The sequence below is a fragment of the Panicum virgatum genome, chromosome 5K (assembly GCF_016808335.1).
Source record: "Panicum virgatum strain AP13 chromosome 5K, P.virgatum_v5, whole genome shotgun sequence".
In the NCBI taxonomy this organism is placed as follows: domain Eukaryota; kingdom Viridiplantae; phylum Streptophyta; class Magnoliopsida; order Poales; family Poaceae; genus Panicum; species Panicum virgatum.
Genome location: NC_053140.1, coordinates 14,457,507 through 14,476,827, shown reverse-complemented (window position 1 = coordinate 14,476,827; position 19,321 = coordinate 14,457,507). Strand labels below are relative to the sequence as shown.

General features: G+C 48.8%; 1 protein-coding gene and 1 long non-coding RNA gene across 4 annotated transcripts; one reads left to right on the top strand and one right to left on the bottom strand.

Annotated features, from left to right (window-relative positions):
* Positions 1-5,403: 5,403 nt before the first annotated feature.
* Positions 5,404-6,604, top strand: LOC120710545 (probable pectate lyase 4). Its single transcript, XM_039996205.1, has 3 exons — positions 5,404-6,023; positions 6,108-6,243; positions 6,383-6,604. The coding sequence occupies exons 1-3, from the start codon at positions 5,419-5,421 to the stop codon at positions 6,593-6,595; spliced, it is 954 nt and encodes a 317-aa protein (XP_039852139.1). The 5' UTR covers positions 5,404-5,418; the 3' UTR covers positions 6,596-6,604.
* A 110-nt stretch (positions 6,605-6,714) lies between these two features.
* LOC120706533 lies at positions 6,715-9,263 on the bottom strand. Of its 3 annotated transcripts, XR_005688342.1 has the most exons (5): positions 8,943-9,262; positions 8,424-8,754; positions 7,793-7,844; positions 7,591-7,645; positions 6,715-7,113 (listed from the first exon to the last, which is right to left on the bottom strand). It is a non-coding gene; the product is annotated as an uncharacterized LOC120706533 (long non-coding RNA). The 3 variants fall into 3 exon arrangements; XR_005688341.1 differs by having other exon boundaries at positions 6,722-7,645; positions 8,839-9,263; XR_005688340.1 differs by having other exon boundaries at positions 6,722-7,645.
* Between the last annotated feature and the right edge of the window lie 10,058 nt (positions 9,264-19,321).

The following is a 19,321-nucleotide window of genomic DNA, read 5'->3' as shown; positions in this document are numbered from 1 at the left end:
ATAAAGAAAATGCGTGAGTGTGTGTGGGAAGGGAAAATGTGGAATTTCCGAAAGCTAAGTTTAGACAGGATGGATGACACTTCTGTGTGAATTGCCAAATGGTGTGCTCGTGCCTGTGTGGTTGAGCAAGGAAGGGAGATATCCATCTTGTCACAATTAAGGACCGAGTTGGTGTGTCATCTCACCTAACTCCACTATCGTGCAAACCACTCGACCGTTGAATGGGCAACGGTGAAAGCATCTAGGCCCCTAATTCGAGTTTTGGTAATTAATGACAACGGTTTGTGGATTAACGAATTCATTTGAGATAATGAGTATAGGTTGATCCACAAGTGAAAGAGATTTGGTTGAGAACGTATGGAGTTTTGGAGGTGATAAGCAAAGCTCGGACTCAAGGCAAAGGTATAAACTAGGGCTTTTGCGTTTTACCGGTCACAAGGCGTTTAGTGGATGAAAAGTGACCGGATTTGTTGGATAGATAGACGTACTATCAAGAGGGGTTGTGTACTCATGCTTGACGGGTCTTTAGTGCCATTTTGCTCAAAATGTCTAGTTGCATACATGAGGGCTAACGGCGTTTTGAAAAGATTTGAAATAGACTAAGTTCGAGAGCTGACTGAGTAACGGCGGACAGTCCGCGCCTGAGGGGCGGACAGTCCGCGCCCGTTCCAGAGAGCTTGCAGAGGCTCTGGTGGGCTGGCGGACAGTCCGGCCCAGATGGGCGGACAGTCCGCGACCGTTCCAGAGAGCTTGCATAGGCTCTGGTGGGCTGGCGGACAGTCCGGCCCAGGTGGGCGGACGGTCCGCCACTGTATTTCATATTTGTACCAGAAAGGGTGTCTCTCTGGTTTGGGCTGAAAAGTTAAACTGCGGACAGTCCGCTCCTGAGGCGCGGACGGTCCGCAGGCTAATCTCAAAGTTGTTCCAGAGACGTTGTTAGTCTCTGGTGAGTTGGAACTCTTAACTGCGGACGGTCCGCCACTAGGGCGCGGACGGTCCGCCAGGGGTTAACGGCTAGTTCTGACACACATTAAATGCACTCTGACTCACTGGTTTATAACGGCGGACAGTCCGGTTTTTGAACCGCGGACGGTCCGTGACTTCGCAGAAAAGAGTGTAACGGCTAGTTTTTGGAGGGATGTCTATATATACCCAATGCCCGGGCATTGGGTGGGTCTCTTGGCCATTTGGATAGCATTCTTGACACATTAGAGCTAAGGCATCCCTCTCTCACACACACTTGCTTAGAGATTGCATTTTTTAGAGTGTGAGAGCTTCCTAGTGCATTGCATCAAGAGTTTGAGTTTTGTGGCATTAGGGATACTTCAAGCAAGCGTCATCAACTTGTTACTCTTGGGAGTTGCCGCTCCCTAGACGGCTTGGAGAAGTGGATTTCGTGGAGCTCCTCCAAGGAGATTGTTGAGGAGTCCCGATTTCGGTTGTGAGAGGTTTTGTGCTCACCTCACCGGAGTGGTGAAGAGCAACTCTAGTGGAATCGAGGTGTGGAGCGGTTCTTTGATTCAAGCCGGCTCAAGATCAAGAGGTTCTTGATAGAGGAGCGGTTGATTCTTGGAATCCACCTCAACGTGGATTAGGGGTGACCGGCAAGTCATCGACACCACGGGATAATTTCTTGTGTCAAGCTTGGTTACTTCTCTTGCTCTCTTTAATACTTGTTCTTACTTTGAGCAATTTACTTTACTAGAGCTTGATTTGTGACTTGTCACCCTAGGTTGCAAACCCATCTAGAGATAGTAATAGCATGACATAGGGCTTTCCTTTGTTACTAATTAAAAATCTCTAGTGTTATTGCTTTTAGATTTTAAACCGCCTATTCACCCCCCCGCTAGTCGGTGTTCTTGATCCTACAAACGGCTTAGCATAAACTCCACTAGTTAGTCTGATAGCCATCAGGAGAGCTGAGAGCAACGGGTGATCAAGGAGAAGGGATTAGCTCTGTGTGACTTATGCCCCGGTTAAAACCTCTGTGATAGGTCAATGGCCCCTTGGTGGATCCCGTGATGGCTAGTCAGGTCTAGCTAAGGTGGGTAATGGCTTTGTTGGGATCTGCACCGACACTAAGGTGATCGAGTTGTGGTACCCCGCTTGTGGGTAAAGTTGCACATCTCTGCAGAGTTAAAATCTATTCGAATAGCCGTGCCCACGGTACTGGGCGAGTTACGGTGTGGTCACATAACTAGTGTTTCTTCTGGGAATGGATGGGTTGGCGTGAGTGGTTTTGGAAAAGTGTCCGGCAGTTGTGCCATGTGCTACGGCGGATGAGGACTCCGGTAGCAGCTTAAAACTTGGATCATGTGTGGGTCAACACTACGTGTTCCTCGGTACAAGAAAACTTGCTTTGAAAATCCTTTCTTTCAAATGAACCCCTGCATAGAACTTAGCTTTCCGCAAATTAAACCCTAGCCTTATCCTTGATTTACCCTGTGCATTATATTCTGTTTATACCCCTCCGTGGGTGTGGTTGGACTTGCTGAGTACGTTTGTACTCACCCCATTCTTAATTTTTACAAAGGAAGACCCAGACTTCATTCCCGAAGACGTCGAGTAGAGGTTCTGTCCTACACCCAACCTTGCCTGTGGATAGGGTCACCCGCAGGAAGTTCCGTATGGCGCAAGACTCTGATGACCCCCTTTTCGTAGTTAATATTGTTGTGTGGGTGTTAGTTGTTATCCTCGCGATAGTGGCGCTTCACTGCCCACTTCCGCGTAGAGTTGTACGGTGATGTACCATATGATGTAATAAAAGTGTTATCAGCCTCCTGGGACTGATATTGTATCACTTTTAAGTCTTCTCTTATGAGGGGACGCTTCAGCCCCGTAGATCCGGGCCAGCGGCGGTGGATCCGGTGCTGCCCCCACGAGCACGCTCCGCCATGCCCACAAGCTCGGGCTGAGGAAGAAGGGGACAGCAGTGGTGGGCCACTGCCTGCCTCGCCCCACCGCCGCCGCGGGCCGCTGCCCCCCCGCGTCCGCCACGACCGCTTCGCCCCGGCGCCTCGTCCGCCGCCACTGGCCACCGCGTCCGCCCGGATCCGGCCACCCCTGCTTGGGATACGGCCAGTCGCTACCAGATCCGGCCACTCCCGCTCGGGTTCTGACGGCGGGGCAGGCGGAGGAGCCGGTGGCGGGGCATGTGGCTCCGGCCGGCGGCTCGGAGGCCCGACGCGACCACGGCGTCGAAGGCTCGACGCGACCGCGGCGAGGAAGGCCCAATGCCGCGGCTCCGGGCAGCGGCTCGGAGGCCCAACGCCGAGGCACGGGGTGGCGGGAGATGGGAGGTGGAGAGGGGAGCGAGGGGAGGCAGCAGCGTTTGGAGACTGGAGAGAGAGGAGGAGAGGCGGCAGTGAGGGAAAATGGTGGAGGAGTGAACCCTAACTCCGCAATATATACGAAAGTCTCTTATCGGGCTTTCTGGGCCTGTCTGGGCCTCAGCATTTTCCAAAACGGGCTTCGCTGTGCGTCCGCCTCGGTTAATCTATTAACCGAGGTGTTTTTTTATAATAACTGCCTCGGTTAATCAATATTAACCGAGGCGGATATTTTAAGTGTGATCGCCTCGGTTAATCGATTTAGAGAGGCGGTTTTTTACAACCGCCTCGGTTAATAAAAAATGACCGCCTCGGTTAATGCTGACCATTAACTGAGGCAGTTTTTTTTTCTGCCCGCCTCCGAGCCGATTTTTAAGTGCCTCGCAAAATAGAATTTTGTAGTAGTGAGATATCTCTGGGCCCCTCAAGTGAGTCAGATCAAGAAAAGCATGGTCATGTGAGGGTTAAGAGTTAACCAAGGATCTGAATCACGGTATCGAGAAAGAGAGGTCAGCTTAGAGGTAGACCAAATATCATGAGCCAAATAGAACAACATATACAAAACATTGTGACGGCTCGTCTAATATGATCTTTGTGTGCGCATAGAAGTTGCCATGTCTTCCTAGAGGCCGCTATCAGCTATTGGGGGCCATTTCTATTAGCACGTGAGCCCGTAGGGTCACACACTTAAGGGGAAGGAAGCCCAATGAGGATGAGATCCGAATTGGACCTGGGGTTAGGCGCACGGACCTTCTCATAAATATGAGAGGAGGGCTGCTGTAGTAACCATGGCCACATAGTGACAGGCTCGCAGGGGGCACGATGCCGGGACCCAAAGCAGTTGGTGTTGCGGTATTGAGGAGTGTCCGTAGACATGCCCGGAGATGTAGGCTTTGGCCAAACGTCGTCAACAAAGATCATGCCTCCGGCGTCGTTTGTGATCTTGCAAGTCCATCTCGGTAGATTCAATCGTCGTTCTGCTGCATGGAGATTAGCATGCGGCTGGTCGCCGCGTAGGGTTAATTTCTAACACTCACCAATGAAGCTACCTTTTGTCACCATGACCACAAGCAATACGCAACTTATTAGAGCTTCGATTGACTATTCTCGCCTAACTTATGTATAGCTGAACAGTCACAGACAAGCAAAACCAAAAGATATGTTGTCCATTCATTATCCACTCGTATAGAACTGATCCATGTTGCATGGTTACAGATCTAGATCTCATCCATGGACTATTGGAACCGCCGAGCTATTATTTGTGCAAATAGCAAATAGATTAATAGTTGTGGTAACTCCCCAAATAAATAAGTAAACTACAAAACAACAAAAGTAAATTGCTGTGCTTAAATGACTGGGTAACGTGCTAAGCATTTTCCTAAGTAATTTCATGTCTCCATGCATGCATGCATACATCGATTGCCTTTAATTTGGCACTGTTAGGGTAGTTCCAACGGCCAACCCTCCGTATGGATTAGTTTCCATAGTATTATAAACCACTATATCGATTATTTGATGATGTGACGAGGGATGACAGAGAAACCATCTCTCGTGCAAGAAACAGAGTTTGTATGGATTATTAAATTTCCGTCCTTAATAATATTATAGTTCATAAATGAAACCTTCATTGAGATACATGGGAACTTCCATGTTTAGTACACACCAAAGACAACCGTTACAATGAGTTGTAAAATAAATAAAGACAAACGAACTGCTGGTACATGCATTCGTCAGTTTCTCCTAAATTAAACAAATAACTGAAGTAAATTAAACAGCTCAACAATATCTCGCCTGCTAGTATATTCCAACTGACACCGACCTCGAAATGGCGAGCAAACAACTTATAAGTTTCTCGTACTCCTCGCCTTCTCATTTTCTCAATCAAAAAAAGCGCATCAAGCATCGAGGTTGACAAGTCTATAGAATGGCGTCCAAAGAATTCCTTCTCCTCGCTTTGCTTTTTGTCCTCCACGGCGCAACGACGAACATCCATGGCGCAAACATCATCGACCGGTGCTGGCGTCAGCAGCCCAACTGGGCCGCCAACCGGCAGAGGCTCGCCGTCTGCTCGGTGGGGTTCGCAGGGAAGATGCGGCAGAACCGAGGACCCGGGGTGATTCCGTACATGGTCACCGACCCTAGCGACGACCCGGTGCGCCCACGTCCGGGCACCCTGCGCTACGGCGCGACGGTACTCGCCGGGAAGGTCTGGATCACCTTCCAGAGGGGCATGCACATCAGGCTGGCGCAGCCGCTCTTCGTCAAGAGCTTTACGGCCATCGACGCTCGCGGGGCCGACGTGCACATCGCCGGCGGCGCAGGCATCATGCTCTTCCACGTGAACAACGTGATCATCCACGGGCTGCACATCCACGAGTGCCGGTCGCAGCCCGCGGGGCAGGTGGTCGTCCCTGGCGGCGCGGTGCAGTCTGCCGGAGGCATGGACGGCGACGCCATCCGGTTGGTGTCGAGCACCAAGGTGTGGATCGACCACAACACCCTGTCCCGATGCCAGGACGGGCTCCTGGACGTGACGGTCGGCTCCACGGACGTGACCGTCTCTAACAACTGGTTCTTTAACCACGACAAGGTCATGCTGCTCGGCCACGACGATGGCCACGCCGCCGACCGCCGGATGCGGGTCACCGTCGCGTTCAACCGCTTCGGCCCCAACGTCAACCAGCGCATGCCAAGGTCCGTACCTTGCCAACATGCAATGCATGCAATTGTAATTCTAGCTAAGAGCCGTTCGTGTCCCTCATGTCGATTGTTGTCCAGGATTAGGCACGGCTACGCTCACGTAGTCAACAACTTGTACGATGGATGGGGAGACTATGCCATTGGAGGAAGCATGGGTCCCAGCGTGAAGAGCCAAGGCAATATGTTCGTAGCCTCGGGCCCAGACAACAAGAAGGTCCCTGAATTTCTGCTTGGAACCGAGAATTTTGGCCGTTAAAGATTGATGGAATTTCCAATCAACCCTATAGTTTCATGTTGTTTACCGTCTTTCATTTCTTCTGTAATCTCCGATACATTTTTTTTTCTTTTACCAGGTGACGCGAAGGATGCCGGTTGGGGGGAAGGATTGGGATTGGGCCTCCATTGGCGACTCCTTCCAGAATGGTGCCTTCTTCAAGCAAACGGGTAGCTGGGTGCGGCCGAACTACAACAAGCACCAGGCCTTCCTGGCGGCCAGCGCCAACGAAGTAAGGTCGCTGACCAAGGACGCCGGCGCCCTCAGCTGCAGTTCTGGGTCCGCGTGCTGATGGAATGGGAAAAAGCGAAGAACCAATGCGCTCGTCTTTTTCAAAGTTACTAGGTTTGTGTCCGTGCGTTGCTACGGGACAGCCAAAAAAAAATTTCATACCAACACACAACGCATGTGTGACGCATGATATTTTCTGGCTCATTGATATTCACATGTAACCCGATAAAACATTCAACACATACATGAAGCCTGGAAAACCGTGAGGTTGATCTACACATACATGAAGCTTCTTGTTTTTTTATATGCAAAAGTTCTAGATTTGATTCCATCGATAGCCACATAACTATTGAATTGAATTGTGCTTCCATAATCTAAGATCTGTCACCGGCTAGCTGGCTTTACTCCCCTTCTGTATCAATGAAATAGGCACCCTCTCGTGCCGGTTCGTTAAAAGAAAATCTTCTCATGCAATGTGGACAAATCAGATCTTGTCTCAGTCTTGGGCAAATCAGCAAACTTAAAAAATGATCTCATTTATCTTGGCAATGCTGCAAACTCATCTTGTGTGATAATTCCCTACAATTAATCAAAAAAGTTTGCAAGTACATAACACAATGGCAACTGTTTATACCAATTGTCATTTAAAATTACATAAAACATCAAACCAGCTTTACTCTTATTTTTCAGCAAGCTGACAAAACATCACAACAGATTCACAAACACCACTGGTCAAAGTGGGGTGGAACTGAATGTTGTTGCTATGAGCTTTGATTGACTATTCTATGGCAAGAAGAAAAAAAACCGGCAAGATCCTTCATTCTGCTATCTATAATGTGATAACAAGAAACAAAATCTATGGCAAAACTTTATTTTAAGGGGAAGATAAACAGATTAGGGTTGCACACGTATGTATAAAGAGCTCTACTTTCTTCCCACAATTAATATGAAAAAAATTATCACATTCATATCGATGTCTGATCCCAAATATGTTATACTGGTAATTGCAGACTTGCAGACAAAGGACCTCATTGGACGAGAAAATCTAGTTCTTACCACACAGAAAGATTCTCCTTGCATATCAACTTGTCCTCTATGCCTGCAAATGGAACTGCAAATGAAGAGATATAATAGCTATATAATGAAGATTTAAAAGGCATAATTGCCTGTATGAAAACTGCAAAGCAGAATGAAAATTCGGACTTTACCGAGAACATGCTATTGTTATTTATTTTATTTTCTATAAACCTGTGTATACCTGAGAAAGCTTTGGAGGGTACAAGCAGTGACACAAGAAATGATTCGCCATTCTGCAAACAGAAAACAAATCAAGAACGTATTGTGAGTCAAAGAAAATAGTTCTAGAATGAATGGTGGAAATTTCAAACCAGTATTCTCTAGGAAATCACAATTTTAAACTTAAATATGAACTTTGAACCATTTGAAGGAACATGACTACCAATTTCCTTCTTGTATTATAGCATTTTTCACTGTTTCGGACATTTGTCAAAAAAATATTGCATGAAAGTAATTTCTAATAACCAAAATTAAACCAATCATTGAAAACTGACAACACAACTAATCCAGGTTAAATTTGGTTCATTAACCTAGACGCCATCTCTCTCCCCTCTTTGTTCCCTTGACCTTGTTCTCTGCTTGTATATTGGTCATCACTTTCATTTGTATGAAACAAATTTTAGTGGTGAGGGTCACAAGCTAGATAATGGATGAACAAGGAAGCAGTAGCAATTCAGCAGCAGCAGTTAGGACCTGATCCATTTGCAATGTTTGGAAATGTATAATCTGAAACTGTCTAAGAGAAGAAATTTGAGAACTAATAGCCAGACTTGAACAATGCATCGATTCAATTCGAGGAAGCAAAAAAAAACCTTTTCAACTGGAGAAAGCAATTATCATAATTTCCCTTTATGGTGATGCCGCCGCATGGCATGGCATAGAGACATGCGTGGCCGCAACCTTGTCAGATCAGAGGCGTGAGGTGCGGGTGATGCGGTAGCCATAGTAGGGTCGCGAGTCGTCGTCCAGCACGCTTCACGGGGCCACAAGCTGCCGCCACCGCCGAGAGTCCCTCGCGCCACCACAGACTCGCCTCGCCGGAGCCGCAGCTCGCCGCCAGGCTCATCCCACAGGAGACGGGAGCCGCGGCCTGGGCCACGCTCGCCCTCCCAGCACATCCTGTTGGAGCCATGCTTGGTGCAACTGCAAGCGAAGGAGGAGAAAAATCAGGCAAAGAAACTGATCGATATATGCACTGAAGACAAAGAAAGCAGGCCTCGCCATTACCATAACAGGGATCCAATTCATTAACAGTCTTGCAAGCAACACGACATCCAGTGATGATCCAACATTGGATTTGACATCGATCGGGAAGCTGGTGTGCAACATACCTGGGCTGGTCGAGGCAATCTGAAGGGAGAGCAGGGGAAGGACGACGCTGCAAGTTGGGAGGCGTGGAGGGCGGGTTGCGGCGGAGGAGGGCGGCCGTGTTTCACCGCAGAGGAGGGGGGTGCCGAGCGCGTGCGGCTCGCGTCGAGGCGGCGCGGCGAAGGTAGGCGACGTTGGCTCTCGCGGCAGAGGAGTCGAGAGGAAGGGGAGAGCGCCGGGCGTCCGGGGCGATGGGAGGGCATCGGGCGTCGGAGCTGCGCGAGGGCCCCGGCGGCGCGGCAATACGAGGGGGACTGGGGAGGGCGTCGCTTGCGGGCGAGGCGAGGGGCGGGTTGGGAGGCTCAGATTGCACGGGAGACGATAGGACGGTCCAGATTGTTCGCAGGGCAGAACCACCACGGGAGGGGGTTAGGGTCACACCAAAGTTTTTTTTTCTTCCAATCGTTCTTTTTAGTAGTAGAGATTGCTGTAAAAATCAAACAGTAGGAAGTAGGAACCCTTAAAATACATGAATCTTGTATAAACACTTACAGATAGGACAGAATACACACCCAACTTTTAAAAAAAAAGATAAAAAAAGGAAAAATTGCATGCCATCGGCCATCGGATCCGCTTCAGCATCCCTCCCTTGCCGTGTGACAACTGACGCATCACTTGTAAGGAGACTCCTCCAGGTGCTGCACCCGGCACCTCCGCCCCATCGGAATGGGCCGGTAATAGAACAGCTCGCCGGGAGCACGGCCGCCCGCGGCAGCAACCTTCCCGTTCGGGCCCTTCGACGGCATCGCCACGCTAGTAATCCCCGGTGCCCGCCTCGAGCACGCCCGCAGAGACTCGAACACGACCACTAGCGGCCTCTTCGCGCTCGTTGGCCGGCGTCCGGCGGCGGCGGCGGCGGCGTCCGGCTTGGCAGCAGGCACGGCCGCGGCGGCGTGCCGCTTATCGTCGTCGGAGACCGCCGCCACCACCGTGGAATGGCCTCTAGATGGGGAGAGCGGCGGCTTCTCCTCCACGGTGGCGACGACGACGTCGTGCGGAGGAGCCGTGTCTGCAGGTTCGCTCTTGCGGCCTGAACGCGGCGGCGGCGGCGACGCGGCCTCCATCCTGAGGAGCTGCTCGAGGCTCGGCCTCCTCCTCGGCCCCCGGCGGCGCTCCGCCACGTCCGCCTCGCCGCCGTTGCTCGGCTGCTCGTCGTCGCTCGTGCTGATAATGGCGGCCTCGCGCGCGCACGTCGTCGTCATCCGGAGGACGGCGGCGAAGGGCGAGCGTACGAGACCCATGACGCCGTGCCTCGGCCTACTCCTCATCGCCTTCCCGGCCGGGAGCGGCGCTGGAAACACGCCGGTGCCGGAGATCACAGGAGACCCCCCGCCGTCGTCGTCCAAGAGCGACGCGGACTCGTCGTCGTTGAGGAGGACGACGACGGCACCGCACGCCATCGGTGGCACGCCTTCCTGCTCTCTTTGGTGCACGGTCAGATCATCACCTGAGGCGCTCAGCACTGCTCTGCAACCACGAGGAAGAGAAGAGCTTGGGCAGCAATTGGTTTTTATAGCAAGAACCGATCGATCGAGCTGCTGAGAATATAATTGAGCTGGCTAGATTGCCGTGGAGTTTCTGCAGATGACTACTGATGAGTAGATAGGCTTCAGTGAGATTTTGGTGCGATATGCCATGGATCCCTGGTTCGTTGAGCTACCGTACTGAAAATCTCAGATCGTGACAGTTTTGTTGGGTTTTTTTTTGGTAATACAGTTTTGTTGGTTGAGGGGTTTCGAAATTGCAACTTCGTGATGAACGATACTGGCTATTGGCACGTTGCCCAGAGAGCAGGAGAAGCGTTGCATGCCACGTAGCTAGCTAGGTATGCAGGCTTCAAATTTTCCCCTTCCTTCCGTTATGTGTGCACCACATAAATTGGGTAGGTCGTTTATAGATGAATTTTCAGAGAAACACTGTTGAACTTCTTTGGACACTAATCAGCATGAACAAAGGGACCCACAGCACACGCAACCAAGGAACAAATACTAGCATAGTTGGGAATTGTCAATAATAATATGTTTGGTCAACCTCCAATTCTGGATTTTGAGCTCTACAAGACACTAGCTAAAAGCTAGGAGTAGATAATAAAAGTCGCTTTGGAGAAAGCCCCCACACTTTGCGCTTAGAGGAGCTGGATTCTAGCATTGAGGCTTAAAGCTAAACCACACACTCATACCTGCTTTGGATGACAACTTTTAAAAAGAACAGATTACCAATAATAAGCTACTTTGGAAATACAAAAATTGAGTTTACACAAAAAAAACCCTCATATGGATTTACTAGAACTCCAAAATAATTACCATGTTAATGATACCATTGCTTATAGCACTACGTAAGATACGACCTATAGTGACGTGCACAAAAGTGACCCGTCGTTGTTGCCCGTCACCCCACAAGTAGAGGTGACAGGCTTTATCTCCGCGCGTCACCCTCGGACCAGTTTGGGCCTCGCGAGGCCTCGACAGAAACGTGGCCCGTCACCTTTGAGACAAGATAGGTGACGGGTCTTAACAATGCCTGTCACCTATACTGGAGGTGACGGTCCATATTCTTTAACCGTCACCTAGATTACATTGAATGGTGACGGGCCATGACTGAAGCTGCTAAGGTGACGGTCCACATTGTTTGACCGTCACCTAGATTACATCCAATGGTGATGGGCCAAGACTGAAGCTGCGAAGGTGACGGCGTTTACTTAGCCTGTCACCACGTCTTGTGATGCGCTTAACCTATGCTACTTGAAAGGTGACGCATTACGCGTATAGTTCTTCACTTATATGTATGCGTCATCTTATCAGTGGCCACAAACTTAGCCATTTTTTGTAAGACACATTGCCGCAGTTCTAACAAAACGATAGAAATTGCGAGGTAACAATACTAAGAATAGAGCGAGATATAAGAAAAACTTGAAAATTGCGAGATTGTTGCGAGATAACAAGCAGTCAGAAGTTATATATATATATAATATAAAGGGAGCTACATACAAACTACGATATACATAGTTTATTATGGCAGCCCCCTCATAGCTTCCGCCACCATGAAGATGGCGTAGACGTATCCGGCGACGCTCAGCACGATGGGCGCGGTCACCGGACGTCTCCCAAGGCGGTGGAGGTGCCCAGGCGTCGCCTGGGCCGAAGGGGTTGGGGTTGAAGACGTCCTCCACTGGCGCAGGGGACGGAGCCGGAGCCGGAGCCGGCGCAGGGGCCGGCGTCGGAGGTGATGGAAGACGAAGGCGACGGCGACGAGGGGAGGAGGGGGAGGAAGACGGCGACGAGGACGGTGAGTCCGCCGCTTGAACGAAGCGACGGCTGCGGCAGGAGGGAGAGCCACCCGACATCTTGGCATGCGGCGGTGGCTGCGCACGCGAGAGCAGTTGTGTGATCTGAGGCGCGCGAGAACAACCGTGGCAAGTGGAGAAGAAAAAGAGGCCGGTATGTAGTATTTATAGGGCCGGTGGAATTCGAACAGGCACGCAGCTGCGAAGAGGGCAACGGGCGGCGGTTGCGATTCCCGAAAGAAAAAGATAGGTGACGGGCGGTATGTGGAGCCCGTCACCTGTAACCATTTGAAGGTGACGCTGGCAACGGGCGACGGTTGCGATTCCCAAGAGAAAAGATATGTGACGGGCGGTATGTGGAGCCCGTCACCTGTAATGATTTTAAGGTGACGTGAGCGCTTTATCATAAGTGACGGACCACTATGTCGTCCGTCACCTGTAAACGTTGCCCGTCACCTGTAACCATTTCAAGGTGACGTGAGCTCTTTATCATAAGTGACGGACTACAACGACGTCCGTCACCTATAAATGTTGCCCGTCACATGTTGATCTTAACCTAATATTTGCCTTCGATCAGCCGCTGCTCGGGCAGCCAGCCGCCGCTCGTTGCGGCACAGAGGCGGCGATTTTTGGCAGCGACGCATTTGGGCGATTTGGGGTCGTGCAAGGTTAGTGCTCCAAATTATCCCGCTTGATCTGTCCATTCCATCCTCCTCAGTCACCTCGTCCTCGATGTTCAATTAACTGTTAAAAAATCTTGTGTTTTGCGAGTAGATGGAGGATAGAAGATGGATGAGCATTTCTAGCCTTTGTTGTCCGCAGTACTTGAGGGGGTTGAAGTCTTTCATACAGATTGCCCGGGCCGACATGGAAGCGAGGTCTGAAACAACAATGTATTGTCCGTGCCTCGATTGCGGAAATGATAAGAAATACTCTGATTGTGAATTGGTTTATGCGCATTTGATCGTTCGTGGATTTGTACCAAATTACACTTGTTGGAATAAGCACGGACAGAAAGGGCCTATGGAAAGGAGGGATTGGGTCGCCGATACCCAAGAAGCAGGGTGCAGGGATGATGATCAAGATGGGCAAGCCAACCGTGATGAAGAAGGATGCAGGGATGACATCAATGAGAAGTGCATTCTGGAGTTCAGTGACGACCAGTTTGATGCCTTGGTCGACAATGTTGAGGAGATGATCCATGATGTCAGGGGAGAAGATGAGATGACTGAAGCTGAGCTGCGTAAATATAATCAATTTGTTGAAGATTTCAAAAAATCTCTTTATCCCCATTGTGAGAAGTACTTGAGGGTAACCGGGAATCTGAAGCTTCTTCAACTAAAGGCTGCTCATGGTTGGACAGACAAGAGTTTCAAAGCATTGCTTCTTCTCCTGAAGGATATGCTGCCAGAGGGAAACTTGCTACCAGATACTGTGTACGAGGCCAAGCAGATTGTGTGTCCCGTGAGATTGAAAATTGAAAAAAATTCATGCATGCTGGAATAATTGTGTCTTGTTTCGTGGAGAGAATGAAGATCTGGACAATTGCCCTGAATGTGGAATGTCGAGGTACAAGCGTCGAAAGTATGGTGGTGGTGATGGAGAGGACAACATGAATGGGAGAAAGAAGAAGGGGACTCCTAGGAAAGTTGCATGGTACTTTCCTCTAGTTTTCATACTGCAGCGGATGTTTGCAAATAAGAAGGAGGCGAAGTTGTTGCGTTGGCATGAGGAGGGCTGTAATAAAGACGGAATACTACGTCATCCTGCAAATTGTGCTTGATGGCGACATTTTGATAACACCTATGGCTAGTTCGGTGATGATCCTAAGAATATCAGGTTTGCTCTGAGCACAGATGAAATGAATCCATATGAAAACATGAGTACATCACATAGCACATGGCCTGTTCTATTGTCAATCATGAACCTCCCCCATGGCTTTGCAATAAATACAAGTATATCATACTGTCAATATTGGTCTCCGGACCGAAACAACCCGGTGATAGAATTGATGTGTTTCTCCAGCCCCTCGTCGAAGATCTTCAGCTCCTTTGGGATGGTGTGGAGGTTAGGGATGTTGTCGTCAATAAGCACTTCACTTTGCATGCTATGCTGATGACCACCATCAGTGACAATCCGGCTCATCGTAATTTGTCCGGGCAGAGCAAAAGAAGGGTCAAAGTTGCTCCCACTGTTTGTCAGAGACATGTTCCTTGAGGCTGAAGAACTCGAACAAATTTGCATATATGGGCCACAGACGATGGCTTCCAAAAAAATCACCCATACCGAAGCATAGACAAACAGTTTGATGGTATAAGGGAGACAAGAGGTCCTCCACCACATTTGTCTGGGAGTGATGTGTACAAGCAGGTTAAGGATGTCAGAACAGTTCTCGGCAAACGGAAATGTGGAGTTGATCATGAAGGTGATGATGATGGTCATGAAGGGATCTGGAATAAGAAATCCATTTTATGGGAGTTAGAGTATTGGCCCATCTTAGCAGTCCGACATTCAATTGATACCATACATTTAAAGGAAAAACACTTGTGAGAGCCTTGTCGGCATAATCATGAACACAAAAGGGTAAAGGAAAGGACCATAAGAATGCTAGAGCTGATCTTGAAGAGTTGGATATTCATCCTGAGCTTTGTGTCGAAGAAGCGGAAAATGGAAAAACCCTTCCTGTAGCCGCTATGATAATGTCCAGAAAGGAGAAGAAAGAATTATGTCAATTCTTGCATAGTGTAAAATTTCTCTTAGGATACAGTTCCAACTTTGCCAGTCTGGTCAGCATGAAAGAACTGAAGCTGAATTTCGCCATGATAAAGTCTCATGACTGTCATGTGCTTATGATGTCAGTACTGCCTATAGCAATCAGGAATGAGCTCCATGTGAAGGTTCGTAAGACAATCATGAGCCTCTGCTTCTTTTTCAATGCCATAGAGCAAAATATCATTGATGATAAGTTGCTGACAGCTCTAGACAGACGGTTACATGAGACACTTTGTCTGATGGAGGCCTTCTTCCCTCGACATTTTTTGATATTATGGTTCACCTCACGGTTCACCTTGTATAGGAGATACACTACCTTGGCCCCTCTTACCTCCATCAGATGTTTCCTTATGAGAAATACATGGGTATTTTGAAGTCATTTGTAAATAATCAGAAATATCCGGAGGGAAACATCATCAGCCGATACGGGACCGAGGTGGCTGTTGAGTGGTCGATGAGTTACTTGGATCCAGATAACTCAATTGGAGTGCCTCATTCAAGACACAAAGGGAGGTTGGATGGGGTTGGGACTATGGGCAAGAAGTCTATGAATCCAGAACAGAAAGCGTACGATCAAGCTCATTTTCTTGTCCTAAAACACACGGAGCTAGTGAAGCCATATATACTCAAGCACAAACAGCTTATCGTGCAGCAAAATCCTGGGAGATGTGAAGATTGGGTTACCAAAAAGCACATGAAAGAGTTAAACAATTAGTTCAAAGACCATGTGGCAGGAAGCAATGTACCGAATGATGACATTAAGAAACTAGCTACCCCCATATTCACTGTGATGACATATCAAACCTATGATATCAATGGATACACATTTTACATAGTACAGTAGGACAAGAAGAGCATATACCAGAACAGTAGGGTCTGCATTGATGCTTATGATAACAACATGCAAAAGATCCCATACTATAGTCAAATAGAGGAGATATGGGAGCTCAACTACCTGTAATTCAAGGTTGCCCTATTCAAATGTCGATGGGTTCAACGGTCACAGGTAGTGACACGTGACAAGAATGAGTTTGTCAGCGTTGATCTTCGCAATGTTGGGTACAAAACAGAACCTTTTATTTTGGCAAAAGATGTGCTGCAAGTGTTTTATGTGCCTGATACAGTTAGGACGACGCGGCATATTGTCCTTTCTGACAAGAGAAGGATCGTTAGAGTGCATAATGCGGTGGATGAGGAGGAATTTAATCAATTTGATGAAATCCCTCCTTTTGCAACTTGTGAGCTCCCCCGTCTAAATGACAATGACAAGACCCCGTACCTACGGATCGACCACAACAAAAAAATCCATGTGAGGTCAAATTCAGGCCGTGGACGTGGGCGTGGGCGTGGACGTGAACGTGGACATAAAGAAACCTAGTGTAACATGATCAAATTCTGAAATTGCAATGTGTGCAGCAATCTGAATTTGCTTTCTGAAAGTGTAAGTGCAACTGTAAATTCTGAATTTTGATGTCCCAAATAATTATACTATAATGCACATTACTTGTTGTCTGAATTCTGATGTAATATGACTGAATTTGCTTTCTGGAAGTGTAAGTGCAACTATAATATACAACAGTCTAAATTTGCTTTCTGAAAGTGTAAGTGCAACTGCAATGTACATCACTCTGAATTGCTTTCTGTAAGTTTAAGTGCAAGTGTATTACCCGTCACCTATCAGCCATAGGTGACGGACGACATCTGTGTGGCCCGTCACCCATGCGTGAAAGGTGACGGGTCTAAAACATAGCCCGTCACCTAAGACATAGGTGACGGGCCACATTGGAAATAATCTTCAGGTGCTGCACTGTAAAGCTAATAGAAAGGTGACGGGTTACATTCGTTGCCCGTCACCTGGGTCAAGTTTCAACTGGAATTAAAGCCATCCCCCTTAACCGTAGTTCTTTACGACTCACATTTCAAACCCTAGGTCGCGCCCGCCTCCTCGCCTCCTCCGGTAGCGCCGCCCTCTTCGCCGTCACGCAGGCCCACCTCCTCACCTCTTCTGGTCCTGGCGCCGCCCTCTTCGCCGTCGCGCAGGCCCACCTCCTTGTCACCTCTGGTCCTCGCGCAGCCATCTTCGCTGTTGCGCAGGCCCACCTCCTCGCCTCCTCCGGTCGCACCGCCCTCTTCGTCGTCGCGCCTCCTCATCACGGCCCCCGACGCCCGCCCTCGGCCTCGCCCAGGAAAGAGCCAGAGGCCAGCCGCCGCCAGCAGTCAAGATCCAGAGCTGGGCACGCCGTCGCGCAGACAAGATCCAGAGCCCAGCCGCCGCCAGCGGGCAAGATCCAGAGCCGGTCACGCCGTCGCGCTTGTCGTCGTCTTTAGGCAAAATTGTTCTTGATGTCATATATTTGCTTGGATTTGCTGTCCGAAATATCAGTCTGAATTGCTTGGATTTGCTGTCTATTTTTACAATTAGAGGCAAATGATGATATGAGAATAGTGAATATCTTATTGCCATACAAAATTGAGAGATTGCTACTTGCCATGAATAGGCCAGCCTCGTAGGGCATGAAGCAGATGTCATGAACACTCGCTGGTGTGTGACATCTGTTTCTGCCCTTCGAGGCTGAGCTCTTCATGGATTCTTGAGAGTGAATCACTCATTGCTACCTTTCTCAAATTAAATTTAGAGATTAAATACTTGCCATGAACATGTCAGCTTCGAAAGGCATGAAGCAGATGCCATGAACACTCGCTGGTGTGTGACATCTGTTTCTGCCCTTTGAGGCTGAGCTCTTTATGGATTCTTGAGAGTAAATTACTCATTGCCACCTTTCTCAAATTAAATTGAGAGATTAAATACTTGCCATGAACATGTCAGCCTCGAAGGGAATGAAGCAGATGCCATGAACACTCGCTGGTGTGTGACATCTGTTTCTACCCTTTGAAGCTGAGCTCTTCATGAATTTCGAAGAGTGAATCACTCATTGCCACCTTTTCCAAATTAAATTGAGAGATTGAGTACTTGCCATGAACATGTCAGCCTCGAACGGCATGAAGCACATGCCATGAACACTCGCTGGTGTGTGACATCTGTTTCTGCCCTTCGAGGCTGAGCTCTTCATGGATAGTTAGTTAATCCAAACATATCTCTCTCACTTCTGATGCCTTTCTATGTTATATTTTTTATAGTTGACATGCAAATGCTACTGATATTTTATCTCTCCCACAACTTGATCAAGTGCTGAATGTTCAACCCGAAGTGTCTGCACAAACAAGTGCATGTATCACCTCTCAGCGTAGGAAGCCAAGAGCACAAACCAAGTGGCCTAGTGACATCATCAAAGTCGCAGGCTTCGACAGTGAGGGGTTCCCAACAAATGATGATGGAATTAAACACTGGCGACTGATCTGTGGATTAATCGCACGGCAAAGAGTTGGAATCAATGTCCACTTTAAGGATTTGGATGAGGCCGCGCGGCAGAGCTTGTTCGATATCATGAAGCAATACTTGCAGTTTCCTAAGAGCACATCCGAAGCAGAGCTGAATCGTGTCAGAGGGGCGGCATGCAAGTCAATCGCCAAGCTCTACAAGAGCTTCAAGTCCAGTCTGGTACGAAATTATGTTAATAAAGATAAAGAGCCCTTCGAGCTGCACAAGCACTTGGATCGTCAAGACTGGGAGATGTTCGTGGAGACTGCCACCTCGGAGCAGTTCAAAGAGAAGAGTGAGCACTTCAAGAACTTTCGTGCTAGGATCACGGACAACCACCGCCTCGGTTCAGAGGGCTATGCTGGAAAAGAGAAGGGGAAGTGGAGCAAAGAGGACAAGGCAATGGAGGAGGCGGGGTCACAGAACCCTTAGAAATAGTATCATGAGCGATCAGAGCCATATTTAAGGGCCAGGACTGATCCAACACCATCCACCGGGGAAGTCACCTGAAGTACCGACGGTACCAAGAGGCTGGCCGACTGGGTGATCGAGCTGAAGGATCATGAGAGCGGTGTAAGAGAACATGACATCCTCTCTACTATCATTGATACGCCAGAGCACACCGGTCGCGTGCGTGGAGTCTCCAGTTCAAGGGGTTGGAAGGAAGCATTCGGCAAAGAACATGAAGGCTTGTGGAAGAAAAAGAAATGGTCTTCTGCTGTGGATCCCGATCGCTTGAAATAGAAGATAAAAGATGACATATTTGCTACACACAGAACAACAAGGATTGATGTTGAAACAGCATTATTAGCTGCGGCCCATGCCTAGAGCAGCTGCGCCTTCAAGGAGGTGGTACAGCAAGTACCAGAAGAAGCAGCATCAACTTTGCCTAACACCCCCTCCCCCGG

Bases quoted from the DNA above. Each gene is read 5' to 3' on its own strand.
- LOC120710545 (XM_039996205.1), top strand. From the start codon at position 5,419: ATGCGGCAGAACCGAGGACCCGGGGTGATTCCGTACATGGTCACCGAC. The intron at 6,024-6,107 runs GTCCGTACCTTG...ATTGTTGTCCAG, and splicing joins GTCAACCAGCGCATGCCAAG to GATTAGGCACGGCTACGCTC. The intron at 6,244-6,382 runs GTCCCTGAATTT...TTCTTTTACCAG, and splicing joins CGGGCCCAGACAACAAGAAG to GTGACGCGAAGGATGCCGGT.